The sequence below is a fragment of the Equus asinus genome, chromosome 16 (assembly GCF_041296235.1).
Source record: "Equus asinus isolate D_3611 breed Donkey chromosome 16, EquAss-T2T_v2, whole genome shotgun sequence".
Classification (NCBI taxonomy): Eukaryota; Metazoa; Chordata; class Mammalia; order Perissodactyla; family Equidae; genus Equus; species Equus asinus.
Window position 1 is genome coordinate 8,942,771 of NC_091805.1, and position 22,140 is coordinate 8,964,910.

Genomic DNA, 22,140 nt, shown 5'->3' on the forward strand with positions numbered 1-22,140 from the left:
AACAGGTGCTTGGGAGACAGTCTTTCGTAATATCAACTGGACTTTGTCCAGTCTTGTAATAAATTACATCCCTCTCTTTTATTCCTCATTGCTATTAGTAGTCTCCGGTTTAATCTTATGTTTCTAACGGCATTGTGTTTTTTTAAATGTGTGTTTCTTCTGCCCTTCCTGAGCCGTGGTATTTCAGTACTTATTACTTAAGTTCTCATGTTTTCTATGTATACCTGCAATTTTATTTTTTATCATTTTCTCAAAGCAATGCTGCACAAATATTTCTTGTCCATTTCTGAAACATTTAAAAGGATTTAACATTTCAGTTATAAGTTAAATCAATAAACCATTTAATAAAAATCATAATCAGCAATCGCTAACTTTCATTAAGAAATCAACTAAAGACTGTTATTCATTTGCTAAGGCTCTGCTGTACTTAGTTCCAAAAGAGAACACTGTACTTTGCTCAAAGAAGTCATAACATGAAATGTTCCAGTGTCCTCATATGGGCAAGTTGTGTTCATTTTATTCCATAAGCTACACGTCTTTGGCAATACCTTTATTTACGTCTGTGTGCAGAGTTAAAATTCAGCTCTTATGCCCGGGTAAGAAATAACATAGCAGACTAAAAGACAAGTTATCTTATATGCAGGCTTATATTTATCTCATTAATTTTTTTCTAACAACCATTAGTCCATATTCAACAAATATTTCCAGTCGTGTTTTTCAAGAAGTCTAAAGAAGACTCCCTTATACTGCTCAAATTTAAAATGTCACCAAAATGGAGCAACATCCAAGAGGAAAAGAGTTCATCTGTCAGCTAAACTCCCCTCACGGCAGTGTGCACATCTGGTTGTCTTAGCATCACTCACGCAGACGTAGTCTGATCACCTAGCCTCTCCATCAAGGTGTCATTGAGCAATTTCTGTTTCTATGTGCTTAGCACTGTGCTAGGCTCCGTAGGTACAAGAGATATACAGAGTTTGGGTCCTGCTCACAAGGAGCTTACAAAGTGGTTGAGTATTAAAAAAAGAAAAAAACCCTCCAAAGGCTCTTAAAAATATGTATTGTACAAATTATTTTTATATAAAAAAAGTATTTTAGATGCTGAAAACAAAATAAAGCCTCAGAACATGAATGAAATGGAGAAACACTTATGTCCATGGGATGCACCTAGAGATATTTTGAGTAAATATTTGAATAAAATATTGAGTCAAAGCCTGGATTAATGAAAAATATGAACACAAGTATTTTTTGACAACAATTACACATTTAGGTATTCATGGTACATAATTAAAAGTACATCAAGCAAAGTATATTTTACATAGCTCCTTAAGCTGCCTGAATAATTATAATTATCTAACCACAAGTTTCTCTGGAATGTGCTTCCAACTATCAAGAATGTTGAAATAATTTCCGTTCTCTTAAGTAGTTTATATGGTTTCCTTACAACCTGGATTTCATTATTTATTTAATTTTTAAAAGTTATTCTTGTAGACAGTAAAAATGTGGATCGATTGAATTCTATCTGAATTTTTGTGGGCTGTGTGGACCAAAGTCCACTTACAACTATAAGACACATACACACATTTACATATAAAAGATAGTGACTCTAATTTTCTCTCCCTCCTTGGGAGAATTTGGATAAATATAGCTTCTGAGGGAAGCGTGCTCTTTGAACTCTAATATTCTCTGTTTCCTTACCTCACCCTGGTTCTAAGATCTCGGCATGGCTTGGCATGCCTCTTCACATTACCCTGGCCCAACTGCCCCTGGGAGCAGCACAGCTGAGGTTTCTGTTTGCTTGTTTGTTTGTTTCCCACTGGGTTTAGTGGTGCTGAATGAAAGCACTGGTTCTATGATAGGATGGAGGTGAGAGTAGGCATTTCATTTCTTCCACTGCGAAAGTCATAGGTCTAAAATTACACAGAACAGATTATATGTAGTCAGGAACCAGGTCTACACAGCCCACTTAGAAAGCTTCTTAATAACACATATTTGTTTTGCATATGTATCCCATAGAGCTTTATTGTAGTTACTGTAATTATAATAAAAATGAAGATCAAGCACCATTTCTCCACATGTAACATTTTTTGGCAGAGTTCTTAAGAAATTTATTTTATTTTGAGATTTAGTTCTATCCTCTATATAACCTCATTACATAATTATGAGAATCTGTGCTTATTGAAGATAGCAAAGAAAATGAAGATGAAGGCACATGTTAAAAATCTGTAAGTGTGTTGCTGAATCATGATCCAGAATATTTGAGAATACATGTTGCAGAGGCTATTATTCAGGGTGAATTTAGTAAGCAATGGATACATTTCTGTGGGTTAAAAACAAAAGTATCAAATGTATTTTATACTGACATTCACTGTCTCTGCATCAGTTTCAAACTAACTGGACAAATCACTCCTAATAGTCTGAGAAATATCTTTACTAAATAGTCATTATTTTTCAAAATTTTTCCAATAACTATGTTACTTTATTACTTTCATATAGAGAACCTTAATAAACATTATTTTATTAAAATGCATGTGATTACTCTATCTGGATATAGCATTTTTAAATTAAGAAAGCTTAACATGAAATTTCCCAAGTTGAAAACAACATGGAAACAAAGGGCTTTCTATCATATTCATTTAAATTTGCAGCTGCTAATCTTGTACATAAATGTTAACTTTGTTGAGAATTCACCAAATAAATAGCATCTTTCTCAGCGTCAAATACTATACTAGTGCTAAGACACCTAAGAAGAACATGTAAGAAAGGGGTCCTGTCCACCATGAAATAGAATGTTGTCAAGGGAGAAAGACATACGTAATGAAAATATTTAAGGAATAATTCAATAATCATCAAAATGAGCTCTACATAGCTTCAGAGTCAGTGGTAGAGGTAAGAAGAGAAAAAAGACACTTAAATAGTTCAAGACATAAGGACAGGATGAGACTTGAACATGTGGCAGATAGGGTAGGTTTTGTATGGGCAAAAATAATCCTGAGGTGTTATATAAAAGAATAGCATCCAGGGGGTTGAAATTGATTCTGTCCATGACATTTAAACCCACACTGTCAGGAAGCCAGTTTATAGTTGAAATTGAGAACTCATATTGTATAGCTGGAGATAAGCAGGATGAAGAATTAATCACAGCCAATACTTATGGAGTACCTATTGTGTTACACTTATTTTACAGACGTTATCACAATAACTCCACAGGTGAGTATTATTATCTGTAGTTTATAGATTAATTCATTGCAATTCGATGAGATTAACTTTCTCAAGGTCGCAGAGCTAGTGAGTGGCACAGCCAGATTTAAACCCAAGTTCAATCCAAAACCCAAGCTTCTGTTACTACATCACGTTGTCTTATAAACGGAGTATCATTGTAACAAATCTCACATCACACTGTGCTATAGGAAGAACAGTTAAACACTTAAACTTGAACCTGGAACCAAAACACTTAAACTTGGATCTGAATTCTTACTTATATTAGCCATGTGACATTGGACAACACTCTGTAAACTTTACCCTCTTCTGTAAAAATAAAATACTAGATGACAGCTAGACCACCACATAGCTGGAGGATGGACAGAGAGAGGTAAAAGGAGCATGGACATTCATATGATGGTTGGCAAATTCTACTTGCTCAATAAAATTTGTTGAATTTAGACTTGAGCAAAGGGATTGTGTACAGCATCAACTTTGTGCTAGTTACATAAGGCCATTTCCAATACAGGTTTGAATGAAAATAATTGTAGTTTATAGCTAATTCACAACTGGTTCAAATATTTAAGAGGAATGACTCGACCGTTTTGGTTTAACATAGTTGACAGAAATGATGATGGAGTCACAGTATAGGTTCCTATGGCAAAACTGGTGATACCATGCAATCATCTCTTTCCAAAATGTCCTTGTAGGAGACAGCATGGCCCTTAGCATAGATCCTAAAGAAGGGACACTCCATATATGTGTTCCGGATTGAGCGAACGAGGAGAGAGATGGGAAGGAGGAAGAAGGGGAAAGAAAATGAAGAGAAAGGAAGGTTGGTTGAATTTCTAACCAGGGAAGGGCATGTTAGCTGAAATAGATGACACAACGTAGTTCTAAAGAGTCCACAGAATTTCTTATTTCAATTCAGACAAAATAGATCCCTTTATTTCATAAAAAAGTAACAAAATTTAATATTTGGTAACTATGGCACTTATTAATTTTGCCTTTCTGTATGTTGCCCGCAAAGACATTTTAATAAGCCCTGAATTAACAGTGGTAGATCAGAAGGCTGTGCCTGGATTTTTTTTTTTTGGCTCTAACTCACCAGTTAATCCTCTAGCCTCGTTATTGTTCTCTATGACACTTTAAGAGAGCCCTTAGCTGCATCGCTCCTTTCAGTCTTCAAAGACAAAGAAATAACAATTAGGCTGATTTCTGAGTTACTAAATGACACATAACCAGCACAGACACTTAAGAGACTTTTAGTTTCAAGCTTATGCCAGAGGGACACAACATCTCCAAAACATTGATCACATGTTTTATATAAATGCCCTTTGTCCTGGTGCTCTCCTGCCTGCCTCTGGCACCCTTTCCCACCTCATTCAGTTTATGCCCTATTAACTGAATGCTTGCTCTCAATATGTTGACTTTTCACTGTCAAAAACTTATACTGATTTTTCAAACTTGTGTTGTAAAATCAAAACTACCATTAAACGTAAAGATGTCCACATCAGTTGAGATTCAGGGAAAGGTTTGAAGTTGGGGGAAAACTCCTGGAAGGTGAGTTTTTCTTTCTCTCACTTTTTCGACCAAGCATCTTGTGTGAAATCCTGCCCAACTCTTAAGTACGGTCTCAAAATCCAGTCCAAGAAGCCAATTTAACACGCAGAGGCATGGATTATAATAAAAAACCTGGTCTCAGTGAGTATTACTGACAAGAAAAAACATTGAAATGAAAAAAGATGAAAATAAAGAAACAATCCAAATGGAAATATAAAATTCTCCTTCTCAGGTGGGAAGAAATACACAAACTCAGGGAGGCAGGAATTGCAATAGAAAGTCCAACTCCGTTCTTTCATTATCTGTCAGAATAGAGAGAGAAAGATGCAATAAGCATGGATACGGGCACTTTTGTTTTGTATGATGTGAGGAGTAAGATGTAAGAAAGAAATATATATGTCTTAGATGTCAAAACATTCTTATTCGAAGTAATTACATGTGTATTTTATAAAGAAAAGGAATTTAAATAACTGTGGATTTTGGATAACTTCAGTCTCTGAACATTTAATTATGCTAAGTATCTGCTTTTTTCCGAGTAATTTTTCTGGTTTCTAAGTTTGTGATCCAGAAGGATCATCAAATCATGAAGCCATATCAATTTTAGACACATCAAATGGTCAAATAATCCTGCCGTAAAAACTAGCCCCAATTGGCAGGTATATAACTATACCCTACAAAGAAATAAGACAGAACGCAAATTGAAATAGCTATGAAATACAATTTTTCTCCTGTCAAAGCAACAAACTATTGTGTACGTGTTTTTTTACGATAATATGCAGTGCTGGTCAGGTTGAAGCAAGGCTGAAACACAAACATTGCTGATGAAATTGTAAATCTCTGTAATTCTTTTAGAAAGCAGTCAGACTGTATGCATCTTTAAAGAACTCTAAAAATTTACATATTATTTATCTTTAATGTATACTTATGGTAATAACTATCACAATTTTTTTTTAAAAAACTCTGCATTTCAGTCTTTGGGTAATGATATAGTTCTTTTCATTGTGGTGCCAAATTTGAACACAGATTATAATTAAGCAAACTATTGTGTATCCTTTTAATAGACTATTATATAAATATTAGAATTACTTCAAAAATAATTTGTAAATAGTCTGGGAAATGCTTATTTTATGTTAAATGAAATAAAAACAAGATACAATAATGCATATATAATATTTTTGTAAGTATACAAAACAAAATCAAGAAAAGTGCAGGGGAAAAAGAAGAGAAATATACTAAAATGATGGGGGATTTTTTTTTTTTTGAGTAGTGGAGGTAAAGTTTAGTAAGCTGGTTTTCTTTCTAATTTTCTTTATTTTCCAAAGTTTATATAGAGAGCCTGGCTTATTTATAATGAGGGCAAAGTACAATTAGTTTACTTTAAAAAACTGAAAGTGGATTTAGAGTGAGCCTGCCAATAAAGAGATGGGAACTGGGTATCTCCCTTCTTTTCCTTTCATTTGTTTTCCAAGGGAATCTGTGTTTAAAGCAACACAGTGCCTGGAATATGCGTGTTCTATGTAGATATTTAGGGGGAGGAAGTAGGACCATAAAGGTGAGTTGAGTATAAATTTTCTTGGCCTCGTGATTTTTAAGCAATGTTCTAGAATCACCTGGCTTAGTCTTACCCTTTAGGCATTATGCACACCATTTCTCTACTGAAAACACATTTAGATCTTCCCGTGAAGAACAGAAGTGACAGTTACCTCAACCATGGGAGAATGAATGGCCAAAGAAACTGAGCTGTTTGAATGTCCACATCCATCATAACAACTTATACTGAGTAGAGGAGTTATTGCACCAGCTTTACCCAGGGATTGAAATGAAAGGAGCATGCTGATTTCCCATTAAAATGAAGAGTTCAACTTATTAGGAAAGTCGTGTGCTACTTTTGAAAAAATAATTAAAACTTTACATTCTCTCATTTAAAAACAAAATCACACAATGCAGTAATACCCAGAAGACTGTTCATTCAATTAATCCTACAGTCAGTAACAGAAATATTCAAAAAAGGTGTTTGGGAGAGGAAATTAACGCTTGAAATTTAATGTGGTCAACTGTGCATCACATTTGACGCTATGTTCTGCTTTCTGGAGTGTTCATTCATTGAAATACATGTTTTATACAAAATAAATCTAATCCAAAGGGCAAGCAAGAGTGTGCTAACCATATGGTGAACACACTGAATTCTCATGTCTAATTAAAACAGGAATAGCTCAGCCTTAAAATAGTCCTGAAGACGGTGCTTCCTATGAAACATCAGTGACGTGCAGGTCCTTTCACGGCCTGAGAGTTGATCAGACATGGGATCAGACTGGAGGCAGTCTCTGAAAACTCTTGGAGGAAATATAAGTGAAGCTATAAAAACAACAACAGCTTTTCTAAGGAATCTGGTCCTCCTCGATCAAATATGTGTGCTTAATTTCCATTTTAATTCTCGGAGATATTCTGCATGAACTCAGATTAGAACAGAGAGATGGGGGAAGGCTATGCTGTAAATGCAGGCAGCTTCTGAATCTCACCTTTCCAAATTGTCCCTGGACATCAAGGTTGAGGAGCCCTGGTGGGGGAGGGAGGTGGAGCTGGATGCATAGTTGTTTGTGTGGTGCCTGATCTGTGAACAGACAGAGGGGTTCAGTGGACAGAGTTATTGATTATGCCTCCTTTTGTAGATGACACTTCCTTGAACATTTTCAAAGAAAAGCAAAAACAGACTCCGTACATCAGCTCACACAGGCTGTGATCAAGTAAATAAAGATGCTTTAGACATTATCTTCCCAAGGCTCTCATTCCTGCCTCCATGCTTTGACCCACGTTCTTATTTCCTCCCACACCAGATGCTACTTGAGAGCAGAGACCAAGTCTAATATGGCTTCTAAATCTCTAGAGCAGTTATCGCAGCACTCATCAAATGCTGGGTAAAAACTCACTGACTTCCAATGATTGGTGTGGTTAAATGTAATCCCATCACTCTCCAGCTTCCAGCGACTTCCTGTTGCTCTTAGGATAAAGACCAGACTGCTGAACATGACGTCAAAAGTCTCCTTTGATCTAGACTTTGGCTGCAACTCCAGCATTGTTTTGAACCTTATGACCTTTGCTATCATGAGCTCCCACTAGCTGTCTATGAATATTATGAACAGTGTCACCCTCCTTTCTACCTCAGGGCCTTTGCACTAGAAGCTACCTCTGCCTGCAGTCCTCTTCCATTCCCTCATCACCTGGCTGACTCTTACTTGTCCTTCAGATCTCAACTTGGAAAATCACCTCCTCAGAGAATATCCTGTTGACCAAGACAGCTCCCCAACTATTTTCTTTTCAGGAGTTCAGAACCAATAGTTATTTATGTGATTATTTGTTTAATATTTACTGTTGTCTCTAGGCTACAAGCTTCATGAGAGCAGGAACCACACCTGGGTTTGCTTACCACCATGTCTCCAGCAGCTGCCACAGTGCCTGGCATATAGGTCATGGTCAATAAGTATTTGTGTCATGAATGAATGATGCTGTATAATTGGCTCTGAGGCCCATCCTTCAACAGCATTCTCCAAATAGTAGCTTAAATTTATTGGATGCAATCAAAAGTACTAAGAAAAAAATGCCTAAAAAAAATTTCTTTTTTATACCTTTCTCAGAAATTCTCTTATAAGAAATAGCAGAACAAAATGAAGTTCTTACAAGAAATTGTCACAAGAAAAAGCAGAAAGAAATGAAATTCAATGTTTCCTTAGGCAGTCTTTTTTATTGGATTCCTGGATTCCTTTTTTCCTTAAAAGTTTAGTTAAGTTCATCTTAAACAGCATGCTCATTCCAAGTGGCATGGCGTCACTTAACCTGGCCAGACAGAGGTGCAGTTCTCCGATTCCTGACTGTGTTAGGCAAATAGATAATTTCTGTTTTAGGAAGGCAGTGTTATTTCAAGGACAATAAAATGACATGTCTTCTTTGTAATGAAAATTATGCTTTGGCCAGTATCTATTTCAGAGCAAACAGAAAAAGTTTAGTGGCACTTTTTATAGAGATATTGTGGCTCTGGAAGAGTGGTCAGAGTTGAGGTCAGAGTAGAAAAAGAAACTAGGTTTTCCTATTTCTTCTCTGAGACTTTCAGAATCCCCTCTGCGCCCATGTGTGAGAAGGCCTGCACATGTTAAAGAGCAGTCTGGTTAGACTGGGTTCCTGCGTGGACGACCACAGGTTTCTCTTCCTGCTGTTAGGTGACGTAGGTTCTTGTTTAGAGGCCAGATTTAACTAGGTAAACGCTCTTGGGGTTGCAGGATTTGTTGGCTCAACTTTAAAAGCAGATACAACTATAGAAATTTGAATATCGTATGTCTGTCCAATGTCAAGTAGCAGAAAAAGAAAGAACAAAAGGAATGAGGCACTGCAAGGTAATTTGTGAAGAGCCAGGAGTTCTGAAGCGTGCTATGGCTCCCCACTGCACCCTCGAAACTCCTCCTCCAGTGGGCCCTGTTTCCCTTGTGGACGGTCTCCACGAATCACTCCACCATTCTCATCAGAAAACTTGGCCTCACTGTCACCACCAACCTCTGCATCTTGCTCTGCTCCTGCCGTTCACTTCATGCCAATCTTCTTTCCTATGTGTCCCTCTTTTTTTTACTCCTTCTCTCCAGTCTTTGCGCCATTTTTGGATTCTCACCCTCATCCTTCTTGGCTAGCATATCCGTCTGAACTATATGAAACTGACATTTTTGTCGGGTCAAAATGGATAGATATTCATTGGATTCATTGCATATATGGGATAGATACATATGATTTTAGCTAACAACAGCCTTCTAACTAACTAGTGTTTCTGATCCGAGTCTTTCTTCTCTTGAACACATCCTTCATACTGTTTCTAAGGCAAACCTTGGCAAATCCTAAATATCTTAGAAAGTTCCCCATTGCTGCAGGGTAAAGTTCAGAAGTACCTACGGCCACCCCTGAGTGGCTCCAACCTACACTTCCGGGTTCACCACCGTCTCTGCTCTTCATGCGAACCTGCTACTTCAACCCTCTACATCACTCGCTTCTCGAGAGACCTGCCAATGCTCTTTCACCCCAAGTTGCTGTGGAGTTTGCTATTTCTAAAGCGCCTCTCTCTCCTTCTGTCCAGAATCAATCATACTTGTTCTCCAAGACCCGGCCTTTCATTTCCTTGGAAAAGTATCATCCTTTGATCATATCTCCATAGCATGTATACATTATTCAAGATGGGCTTCTGTCATCCTATTGTACTTATGAGTCTGTCAGTCTCTCACACTCTGATTTATAGTAAGAGCCCAAGAAAGGTTTGTGAATAAAATAGAATTCTAAGCAAATGATCAGAACTCCTCAATGGTCAACATTATGAAGCCAAGGACTGATCAAACCTTCTAGCATGCATAAGAACCTCTGAAGTGTAAGTCACTTTATCAGGTATGATGCCATGCTCACATTGTAAAAATGGCCCTTGGCTCTCAAAATGTGTTGTCTCTACGTGCCCCACATAACACCTCAAGAATATCTACGGCCACATTTCACCTAACCATACATCACTCTTCTTCACTAGACCAGGAGGAAAGCACTTAAACCCTCAGTGCAATTTTTTAAATGAATGAACAAATGAATGAATGAAGAACAAGCAAGGACTGTTTTAGGCTGAGTACTCCAAGAAGCAGGCTCTGAGCCAAGAATTTGTATGTGAGTGACTTATTAAGGATGTGCTCCCAGGAGGAACCAGTAAGAGAGTGGGAAAGTAGGACAGAGAAGGACAAGAGGCCAAGCAGGGGTGAAATTTCGGATGAGTCCAGCTTCAGTCTGAACCTTTGGGAAACTCTGGAGTGTAAATCATACCTCAGAGTTTGTTGTATCTCTAAACAAGGGGTCTGGGCCTTTCTACTCCCACATCCATTAGTCATTGCTGCTTTGCAGGGGAATAAAACTCCTAGGCCCTTCTGGCTCTGCCCAGGGGTGAACCTCTGAAGGTCATGGTGGGAGTGGTTAGCAGTGCAATAAGCAGAAGGTAGGGATGGTATGCAGAGCTGGTATATTGGATCTCAGAAGCACTGAGGGGGACTCCATTAGTGTGGGATACTCTACCAGCAAATAATTAGCAAGTTCAGTTTCGCTGGTAGAGGAAGTGGCTGCCCAAGTGCACCACTGGGGAACTCTGGGAATGGTGTCCTACTGAAAAGAATCTTCTCCACTTCCTCTACTGATGCCTGGAATCCCTTTAGCTGGGGACACAACTTTTTAATCTATATTGAGAAGCAATATTTTAAAAGGGAGTCACCTTTGTGGAAGGGAGCAAAGATAGAAATACTTATTTCAAGCCCACCACAAGTCAGGTGATGGCACTCTTTCACGTTTAATTCCATTTAATGCTTTACCTTTCAATCGCTGGCTTCCATCCACACCCAAGTATGGGTCTTTCCTGAGAGTACAGGATGAACAGACCCTAATGGGCCTCTCTTAGACACATTAGCTCTTTCCACCCTGAACATTTTCCCTGATGCTGCTCAAGATTTTCCTGCTCAAAACAACTCCTCTTCCTCTTGTTTCAGTTAAGCTCATTGCTCTGTTGTGTTCTTCCCACATTGCCACATATGTGTGACACCCAATCCGCTTGCAAAGCTGGTCCTCTCTCTGGATATGAGAGCCCCAAGATTTCAGTTAAAGCAGCTTTATTTACTAAACCAGATTATAGTCTATTTTTAAAGATCTAGTTAAGATAGAAAAGACCATCTGAGTATGCGTGTATGTGATCTTCATCTTGAATTTGAATCTTGGCCTGGATTGGTTTCCTGTGGCAATTGTAGTAAAAAGATTCATGTATGTGTGGTCACTCCACTGACACCTGAACCCGCCCAGTTCAGTGCAATGACTTGTTGCAATGCAGTGGCTTGTTGGTGGGCCCTGGGTTGTCTGTGGTTTGGCTAAGAATGCCTGATGCTTGTGTTCCTACAGCCACTTTGCCTCCATCTGGTGACCACTGTGTTAGTCTGCCTGTGATGTTCTTTCCAGAGTGACCCAGCTGCACCACAGGGCTATAGCTACTCTTTAGCACGTCATTAGAGTTCCCTCTGCTCACCCCACATCAGCACACTAATCTCTCCCAACCTGCTGCCTGATCCTGAACAGCTGAGGGGTATGGTAGTCTGTGCTGTTGTCTTCAGAATTTCAATACCAGGTATGTAAGATATTATAGAGGCTATCTGGACTCTTGAGGAACACAGAGAAAGCTATTCTAGAATTACTTACCTCCCATCAACTCCAATTTCCTGTGTCCTTGTTACAGAGCATCCTGTCCCCACAGCTATCCCCTCCCTCTTCTGCCTTTCTGTTCACTGGCTCTGTTCCATCCGCCTTCAAGTATTCACAGACTCCCTTATCTTGGGAAATAAAATAGATCCCAACCCCTGTGCTCGATCGCTTGAGTCTTCCTCTTCCTGTAAGTGTGGTCCCATTTCTTCCCTCCCTTTACTACCAGCTTCTCTACACAATGTGTCTGCTACTTCTATTTCCTCTCCCTTCAACTGTCTCCTAAATAATAGCCCCAAATTATATTTTCCCTTTGTCAGGCACTGTTCTACACACTTCACAAATATTAATTCATTATATTCTTTGAATTTGGCACTATTATCATCTACACTTGACAGATGAGGAAACTGAGGCACAGAGAGGTTAGTAACTTGTCCAGCATCACCCACTGGTAATTGACAGAGTTTGGATTCAAATGCAGGCAGTCTGGTTCCATAATACACTCTAACTACACTCTACACTCCCTCATTGTCTTCAGACTCCTGTAATTGGATTTCATTCCCACAACAGTAAAACTTGTCTCTTGGAAACTCTTGGTATTTACTCTCATCTGTGGTATTGGAATCCTTGGGCTAACACACCTGTACTGCATATTAAGATCTGATATTTACCAGATTGTCCCTCTCTTTTTGGAAAATATAATGAAACTTCATTAATCTGAAATGAACAAATCATTCTGATGAGTGCTGAACTAAATTTTATACTTAAAAAGGCGTTAATTGGTCCAGGGAATAAGTAAAACACATAAGTCAGTGGGGGCAGAATTTGACCTACTTCAGGGGGAAAAATGTAGATAATTTTAGAATGTCGAAATGCAAATCCAGGCTTCTGATAACAAATGAGTTTTACTAGATCCAGACAATAATCTATATCATGCACTTGATTCCAGCCATGGAGGGATGAGTAATCTCACGGGGAAACAATTGAAATAAGAATAAAATGACATATAATCACACTCCAGAGTATAAGCCCGTGACTTTGGCCATCATCTAGTTGGTTGGAATTTGCAAGACGTATCCTGAGAGCTGGAGAGTTCTTTTTAGGCAACATGCCAACTGTCACCAAGAGAGTGGTGATGCCTGTAGGAGTAAACAAAGCTGCATATGTCAAAGCTAAAAGGAGTCTTGGAGATCATGCAGTCCGACTCCCTCATCTACAGACGAGGACAAGAGGCAGAGTTGTTTTTGATAGTCACAAAGCTAGTTTGCAGCCAAGTCCTGTCTGGAATTTGGCTTCCTTATTACTGTTCCATCATGAGGCCCAATAATTGATCTGTAGATTTGATCCACTCGTAAACACCCCTGGCATATAACAGTTATTCAGCGGACACTGGTTTCATAAAAAAAAAAAAAAAAAAAAAAAAAAAAAAGAAAGCTGTGGATAACCAAGCCAAGTGAAAAACCAGCACATATGACCTAGCCAGTTATCCAAGTCTCTGAGTCCCACCTGCTCTTATTCATTGATGTACCCGCCTGTGACGAGACCAGGCCTGCGACACTGCAGCTTAGTTACTATTTGACACTTAAATGAACAGTTTCTACGTGCTTTTACACAGAATGTCTGTAGGTGGGTGGATACTTCCATTTCATGGGTGAAAACCATTACAGCTTAGCAAAGTTCAGTGCCTTGTTCAAGTCTTGACCTAGAACCAGGATTAGAAACTGGGCCTTTGGCTCCTGATTCATTACCTAACTGAAAAATTATTGCTTTCTGATAAAAACATCTCAATTAGTTAATTGTTCTGTATAGGGATAAAGATAGATGCGTAACAGTCAGCAAAATTCTAAGGAAGCGCACACAGCTGGCCCATTGTCCACTATCGTTGTCCACTCGCTGGTCTTGGAGAGAGGCATCATTTTTACCCCGGGTCCTACTAGTCACACTACTGACCAGAAGAAAGTTGTCCCTTCTTCTACTTCAAAGCATTCCTGCCCTTCTTTGCTCTCTTCTCAGAGTTCAAACTGCCCAGAGAAATAACAGTGGCGGGCCCAGCGCCTCCCCTTCTGGTGACAGTTCCCATGGCCTCTGTGAGATTCAGAGCCGCTGGAGCTTCAGGACAGCCTCGAACATCTTACAGCCTGCTCCTCAGCAGAACTTCATCTTGTGGGTTTTTACAGCCTTACTGTCCAACAAGGTTACACTGTACCTAGGCTATCTGACCTCCAATACTTCTATTCGAATCCTGGTCTTTTAAAGCAGTCCTGTCTTTTTCTCAGTCTAAAACATTAAGATATAGTCTAAAGATATAGCCTGTAGACCTTAAATACAGTTAACACTGGTTTCCTCAAATAGCACAGGTTGTAGAAACCCTAAGAACTTAGGAGAAAGGGAAATAAAAGTGATTTAGGTGAGTGTGAGGTTTCATAAAGAGGCACAGGGAGTGAAAAGTGGAACTGGTCAAGAGGAGGAGAACAGTTTGAACAAAGATGAGGAAGGTGCGAGAGGCACATCTCCCAGCACAGCTGCTGTGGTGGGCGTTTCCCTCTGAGACAGGCTGGGTGAAGCCGGACAGCAGTTGGGGAAGCAGGACTGTGACCCCACTCAAAGCAGTCTAAGACTTGGACACAATTTGGGGGGATTACAACTGATGATGGCAGCCAAAAACCTAAAGTAGGAAGAAGGGTCAATTGTTAAAAATTCCCTTCTGGGAAGAATATCCCAGACTCCACAGACAGCAGTGGCTGCCCGGCCTCGGGCTTCCAGGGACTATTGTCCACACCTCTGCACACCTGTTACGTTGCTGGGCCCGTCTGCTGTCACGCGTGGCTCCTCAGGAGACTCTGAGAAGCTTGAATATCAACAGTGAAGATGTACCTCATCCCAGAAGATTTCTTTATTTCATGCTACAAACTAAGGGGGAAAAAGTCTTCTCTTCAAAATTCTGACCTACATTATGTAAATGAAAACCCAGAGTTTTTCGATGTCCTAGATGTCTAACCAGCCTTTCTTGGGGACTATCCAGAGGCAGGGAAATTTTCACTATAAAGTGCTTCTCTGTAAGAAAGAATATAACAATTCTTCCACAGCATGCAATAAAATCTTTAGATTCTCTACTTCCAAATAGCCAATTAACTTATTTTTCCACTAAGAAATGCTTAATTTCTTCCCCAACTCATTGTTTTTCATTAGGAGGGCACGTATAATATGTTTCACTTGAATATTTGTTTCAAAATCTCTTTTCCAATTTATCACCAAATCCAAGTCATTCTTCCTGTTTTATGTGTCTGCGAAATCCTTTCCTCCCTAATCATCCTGCATCTTTCTTAGCTCCTCCTTTGCTCTCCATCCGCTGCATCACTGACCTCCTTTAGTCCCCTAAGAGATTTCTCTGCCTCTAGTCTCTGCTATAACCCATCCCTCATAAAATCCCATATTTAGCCATAGGGTGCAGAAGACAGTGGACTCTAAAACATACTACCTGGTAGGATGCCAGTTCCACCAGTTAGCTGTGTGACCTTGAGCAAATTCCTTTAACCCGCTAGGTTTCAGTTTCTTCCTAAATTAAACGGGGACAATGGTAGTAACTACTCTATAAGACTGTTGATAGGATTAAAAGGGTTAATATACGGGGAGAGCTCAGAATTGAATCTGCCACAGTGACACAGAGTAAGCCCTCAGGAGGTATTAACTATTACTAGTTCAGCTACATTGGACATGTCCTTCATTATGCCAGCCTCACCTGTAGACTCTTGTAAGGGAGATTCCTCTGCACACAACCCTTGCTGGATCCTTGGACAAGGCTTCTGCACACACCAGGCTACCTGATTGGACAAGGTATGCAAACCCGAGCAGTAGGCTAGCCACTGATCTGACCTGCCAGTCAAGGAACAATGAACGAGGCAGAGACTTCCTCTCTTGAGAATCTGAATTTGGAAATGTGGAAAAAATGGAGAAGTTAGCAACAGAACCAGAACCACGAGGAAGCAGATACTGTAAGCAAGTAAAAATTATGAAGCTAAGAAATTACATTGACAGTAGAGAGAAAGAATTGGCAGCTGGTAGCGGACATCCAATTTTCTACACAGGTAGAAAATATCTGGGTCCAATGATGGTGGAGGACTAGTGGGAAATTCTATTTATTCCAATTGTTGCTTCTCTGGATCCTGGTCTACCCTCTAACTCCAGCCTACATACTCCAGGCCATAACAATCCATTACAATAATCCTCCCCTTGCTTGAGCTAACCTGAGAGGCATTGCGTTTCTTACATCCCAAAGAACTCACATAGCTAAACAATGGCCCTGCAGACACCTTGGATGATGAGTTGGGGAATCTGATCCCTACTTTAGTGACCCCCAGTGCGCATCAATCAGCCAACTCTCTGCCTTGAGATGCACCCTGCACACTGTTCCCACAGCTCTCCTCATCCTGAACCGGCTCCCATTCCTTTGGGCATATGCACAGCCTAATTTTCTTTCAAGGGCTAGTTCAAATCCCACTTTCTCCATGAATATCTGGGTACCATACCAGACAGAAGTGGATGCAGGTTTTGTAGGACCTGAAGAGTGTACAACTTTGTTTACTGAAGTGAATATAAGACCAGACCTGGGGCCTGGGAAAAGGCCTGGGCAAGGGAAGGGCTTGGAAATTTGAGCTTCGTGAGCTTCACCAGACATCTGCCTTGGATCCCAGCTCAGGAAGAACCTTTCCCTCATGAAATTATTCCATTCTCCAACAGCGTGCATAAGTATGCAGTCCTGCTACATAAATGATCATGGTTGTTACCCTGCCTCCCACTTTGGGAGCATCACTTGTGGCTGGGCTGCAGTATCCTCCCTCCTGGGGCCTGAGGAAGAAACCTCTGATGTCCGACAGGTCTGCACTTGGGTGGGAGAACGTGGGTAAACACCACTGCTCCTGCTCATTTAGCCTCTGGTCTCTGCCACCTGATATTGTTAGTTAAGCCATTCTCCACACAGCTGTTTTTAAAGGAAACCTGATCATTATACGCACACGTTCACAAACGAGCCCATGCATATGCTGCATAAAGTTGTTATTTTCCTATTATCCTTAGAATGAAGACCAAAATCTCTTTCACGGCACACAAGACTCCTGTCCACCTCTCCAACTTCATTCCTCTCTCTTCTTCCCTCTCCACGCCCCAGCAGTACCTGCCTTGTTGTTCCCTGAATGCTGTGCCTCTTGGATACTTAGGGGTTCTGCACACGCTGTTGCCTATGCCTGAAATGCTCTTCCCCATCTGCCTGCCCCCTACCCTTCAGCTACTTCTTATTCTGGAAAACTTCACTCATCCTTCTGGTATTGGCCCCCAGGAGATGGGTACCACGCAATGCGCTCCCGCGTCATGCCAAGCCTCCCCTTACTTGTTAGCAGAACACAACAAAGGGCGTGGAAATGGAATTCGTCTTCAGGGGAGTTCAGCTCTTTTTGTTTGGGAAATACTTCGATGAGTCCTTTGGGTTTTGTGAAAGTGAAGCCCACGACCTAGGAAGGGAATAGTTAAGACAGAGACACAGGGCTGTTCTGCAGAGCGCCATGAGGGGCCACCTTCATGGTGGAGAGGGCGGTGTTTCTGGGAGGTAAAAAGAGGTTTTTGGCTGCCTTTTTTTGTGAGGGGAGGATTGGTTGAGGGTTAGAGTAGGTCTGGGGGTTTACAGTCCTGGGACTCAGAGTCTCTGAATATGACAGACGCCAGAAACATGTCAGCAGAGCACCAGTCCAGAGCGAGGCCTGCCAAGTGACAGCCAGAACAGCAAGGACTCCTGGCATCTCCACAGGAGTCAGGAGGGGGTCCTGAGGTCCCCCAGAATGTGCTTGAATTCTTTTATCTGATAGTAAAGAAAAAGAACTCCCTACGGCCAGAATTGGGGGTATTGGGATGCAGTCAGAGTCATTTACCAAATATCTGTGTCACCTGATCATAAGCTCCATGGAACAGGGTTCATATCTATCTGTTTCTGCTCTCCGCCCACAGATCACAGTGCCTAGCACAAAGGATAGTCTCAATAAATATTTTATGAGTGAATGAATGATCTTTTTAAAAAAGATTACAGCTCTTTTGAATCAGGAACTGTGTGGTAAATGTTCTCTAACGTCAAAGAGCCCAACCCGATATCGGGCACAGAGTGGCACTTGTTGGTGTTTGCTGACTGATTTACGATCCACTGTATATATAGAAGGGAGATTTTTTTCCTCTAAGCTTGGTGATAACCATACACACCTGGTCAAATTCACATCCTGCCTTATCTTTTATGCACACCCTCGCTCTGTAAATGTAAACCACACAAGAGGAAGAACAATTACTTGGGATCAAGAAGACAGTGCTGTAGAGACGAACTCTTCCTGCACCATACTTGCTGCCCTCTGACTTCTTGAATTCCTTGGCTTGTTCCCCATCTGGAGTTTCCTGGCTCTCAGAAACAGGAGGATGCGGCCCTATCCCCACTTGGAAGTAGACTTTGACCTGAATTTGGTTCCTCAAAGGTCCCGGGCTCAGGGATTTGTTGTTATGGAGAACTCGAGCGGGCCAGAGGCCTGTGAGTGCCCATGATTGTTGGGTTGAGTCCCGAAAACTTGTTTCTAGATTTTCAGTATGGTATGGCTTAGCTACTGTGGCTATCTGTCACGTTGGTAATTAATAAAATTGATTTAAATAGCTTTATTTAAATTGATTAAAATAACAAAATTATTTTAACTATTCAAGTTTACTCTACTAATCAAAGAATAAGGATAGCCTAGGAACTCACTTCCTACTTATCAATTTAAAGGAAAAAGTATTTTTAAAAATGTATTTTTTTCGAGAATGGGAAAGAATGAAGTTGTGGAGTTCAGAAAGATAGGGAAGGTATTTCAGTGAAGCAACAACAATACTCTAAACCTTTAAGTACCTCCTGATTATTTTCTTGGATTGGTAACAGCATCGTCTCGTACCCCTTCCCCACGCCCATGGCAACCCGTCCATCATTATAGTCCTGGAGAAGTGGGAGAGCAAAGGCCAACTTGAGAAGGAGGGGAAACAGCCTGCAGAGGCCTTTGCAGACAAAGTGCTCCTAGGAGGGCACAAGCTAGGAAGAGAAGCAGGAGATAGGGTCCTTACTTCTCCACCACAACTGCTTCAGCATCAAACCCAGAACTGGGAGGATGACGAAAGAACAGAAACTTGGAATAGAAAGAAAGAATGGCTACAAGCCGTTGAGGACATAGCCTCACAGGTGTCCTGGCACACGTGTGTGGACACTTCTGGAGGAGGAGAATGGTAAGGAGAGGGCCATGATGATACTCTGAATGTCCTCCAGCTTCCACGTGGTGGAGGAGGGCCCCCGGAGTCTCCCTGGAGTTCACGGAAGAGAGGAAAGCTGAATGCCAGAAGGACTGCCATGGAGCTGCTATGTTTAGGGTCAGGGTGACACCCTGGCAGAGACAGCACTGTCCCAGCAGTGGACACCCCAAGGTAGTGTCCAGAGGAAGGAAGTGGCAGAGTCTTGGGGGTCTACTGTGCCAGTGGGACAACTGTAAAGCTAAGTCAGCACGGTAGGACCAGAGGGCTCAACAGGTGCTGAAGAAACAGTTCACAGGTTTCGCCAGCCCTGAGCCAATGGGGGATGCCCGCAGTTACCTAGCAACCGAGAAGACCACATCAACTCTAGGGAGGGTGGGGAGAACCCACGGGCAGGGCCAGGACCTACACATGGACACGCTGCCTCTCCTTATGTGCCCCATTATCATGAGGGGATCTAAGCATTCTCCTTCACACAGACACCATCTTGGCTAAGGGAAGTGGGGCCTGAGAAAAACCATGAAGAAAGAATATTTCCCTCAAAAACATTGAAGTAAGGCAAACTGAGAAAAAACAGATGGACAAAATACCTTCAACTGTAAGTCTAAGAACTCATCCTCTACCGTCCCACCACCCAGCCCCGTCCGAGCTGGCAGAGAACGTGGATTTGTGGGGAAGTTTTGTTCCATACAGAAAATTTTTTAAAGACATTTTTTTAAATAGCCCAGTTGTAGACTGTACAATTTTCACTCTAGCCACTAGCAAAAGTAGAGACTCTAAGAGCCAATGCCACAAATAAATATGGTGACTGCCTTTATAAATCTATGAATCTCAGCCCCTTGTTGTCCAGTTTAATGCATTATAAAGGTGATCAGGAAGGAAACTGAAACAGTGCCCAAGAAGCTAATCAAAGGAGAAGGCTGTCCTAATTCCAAACAGGCTAGAAGTGTATGTTAAAGCCAAATTAAATCTAATGAGAGGTGTGAGTTTGGTCTGTTGTTAAATTGTAATCAGAGACACTCAGTGGAGCATCTCATTGCAAATTTATGCCATTTTTAAAAGATAAATCACAGGACATATAGCTGAGATACAAAGAAAATAATCAAATGCACTCTTACAGTATGCCACCAAATCAATAGTTGAGAAGGATTAAGGAAGATTAAAGACTATCAGAAATATGGTAATTGCACTTAGTAATTAATTTTGTGATAATCCTTATTCTCCAGGTGAGAACCGATTTGATTGATCTCTAGGCACGTCAGTATTCTGGAAGAGCTCCCAGTCCCTGAAGCTGCAAGTGGGTCACTGTCAGAGTCGAAACACGTACATAGCTAGGAAGTGACCTGAACCCCATGGGCCCTTCTATGCATCGCAGTAACCCGCAACCACCCAATACAGCCAAATTAAATCAGGGCCAGTGTGACCATGTCATGAGACTGATGATTGGACAGTAGCAGAAGCTGTCACAGGTCTTTTATCTACCAGGCAAATAAATTCAACTGAGAGTGAAGGTCAATCCAATTTGGCACTCACTGATTACAGATCTTTTATGTGTAAGACACTGTGCTAGGCATTAAAAGAAAATCTTGACTCACCACCAATAAAAATCCTATAAACTGTATATAATTAAATGTTATTCATTGTGTAGTGTAAATTGGATGTTTTTAATGGTTATAAGTCTAAATTCTCAATGCATTCCTATTACTCTAAGTAATGAGAGCAAATAAAAATGACTAAAGTCCCATTTAGTCACAATTTGGCCATTTGGAATCTGGATCTTATAAAAAAGTAGTTTAAAAGCCAGTTGCTTAACTTTAAATGCACAATGATACAGCAAATTATTTATTATTCAGCTTCTCTTCTTCTGAGTCATGTAATATCTACGATCCTCAGGCAGAAACTTGATACATTCTCTGATATAAAATAACCTGTACACAGAAAAGACATTTACAAAGTCATGCAACACAGGTACGGAAAATAAGGAAGAAAATAAGCAACTGTTCTTTGACTGCGGACGGTTGCTTCCTAGTACCTACTTTCCCCTTCTTTATAACAGAACCCTAATTATTAGCTGGGCACCAATTAAAACACTGCATTTCCAAATCGTTCCCAGTTAGGCATGGCCATGTAACTAAATTTTGGCCATTTATGTGTAAAGAGAAGTGATGAGACTTCTGGGAAGTCTGCTTACAAGAACTTTCTTTATTTTCTCCTTCCTCCTTCCTGCTATCCAAAGGCAGATTAATGGTTGGGGCTCAAGCAGCCATATTGGATCATGAGGCAGTACACTAAGAATGACAGTTAGAAACAGCACCAATCTTTGACAATCAAGAAATGGTCAGATCAGCCCTGGACTGCCTACATACAGAATTTATATAAATAGGAGAGAAATACACTTCCATGTCTTTTAAGCCATTGTTATTTTGGATATCTTTGCAGTCCTCTAAAACCCAACACACTGATAAAGCCATCTCATCAGTCAGAATAAATTCTGGGCAGTTGCTATCAAAGAAATATCACCAGTCAATGGAGCCAAAGTATTTAACACAATCTTGTTAATAACAGGGCGGTTCACAGCAATTGAAACAGCTGGTTATCTGAGAAGTGTCTACCTGGAGCAGAAAAGCAAACGTTATAATTCTATTTCACAGGTAGTGAAGGTGAGGTTGAAGTTCTTGCTCAAAAGAAAGCAGATCATTTGACTTTCTTGTCAAGAACTGTCTTCTGGGTTATGACTTATTTCATAGGGTCCCGTCCAATTCACATCTAGGTGACGTGGGGCTGCCATTAGTTTAGCAGTGAAAGTCACTCCCCCTCAACTCCATCGCTCTTTTTTCCCTCTCTCTG

General features: G+C 40.6%; 1 protein-coding gene across 6 annotated transcripts in view; it reads right to left on the reverse strand.

The window, feature by feature from the left end:
• Positions 1 to 22,140, reverse strand: part of PTGER3 (prostaglandin E receptor 3) — a 175,691-nt gene that overhangs the window by 98,931 nt on the left and 54,620 nt on the right. Inside the window, exons 3-5 of one of the 6 annotated variants that reach the window (XM_014867315.3) lie at positions 15,737 to 15,920; positions 7,281 to 7,372; positions 4,128 to 5,063 (exon numbers count right to left, since the gene is read on the reverse strand). The exons of 2 other annotated variants lie outside the window; for them this stretch is intronic. In XM_014867315.3, the coding sequence (XP_014722801.3) occupies positions 4,860 to 5,063; positions 7,281 to 7,372; positions 15,737 to 15,920 (480 nt within the window). In that variant the 3' untranslated portion in view covers positions 4,128 to 4,859. Of the gene's footprint in view, positions 1 to 1,996; positions 5,064 to 7,280; positions 7,373 to 15,736; positions 15,921 to 22,140 lie in introns of those variants that run through there. 3 more of the 6 variants (XM_014867316.3, XM_014867318.3, XM_014867317.3) reach the window with 3 other exon arrangements.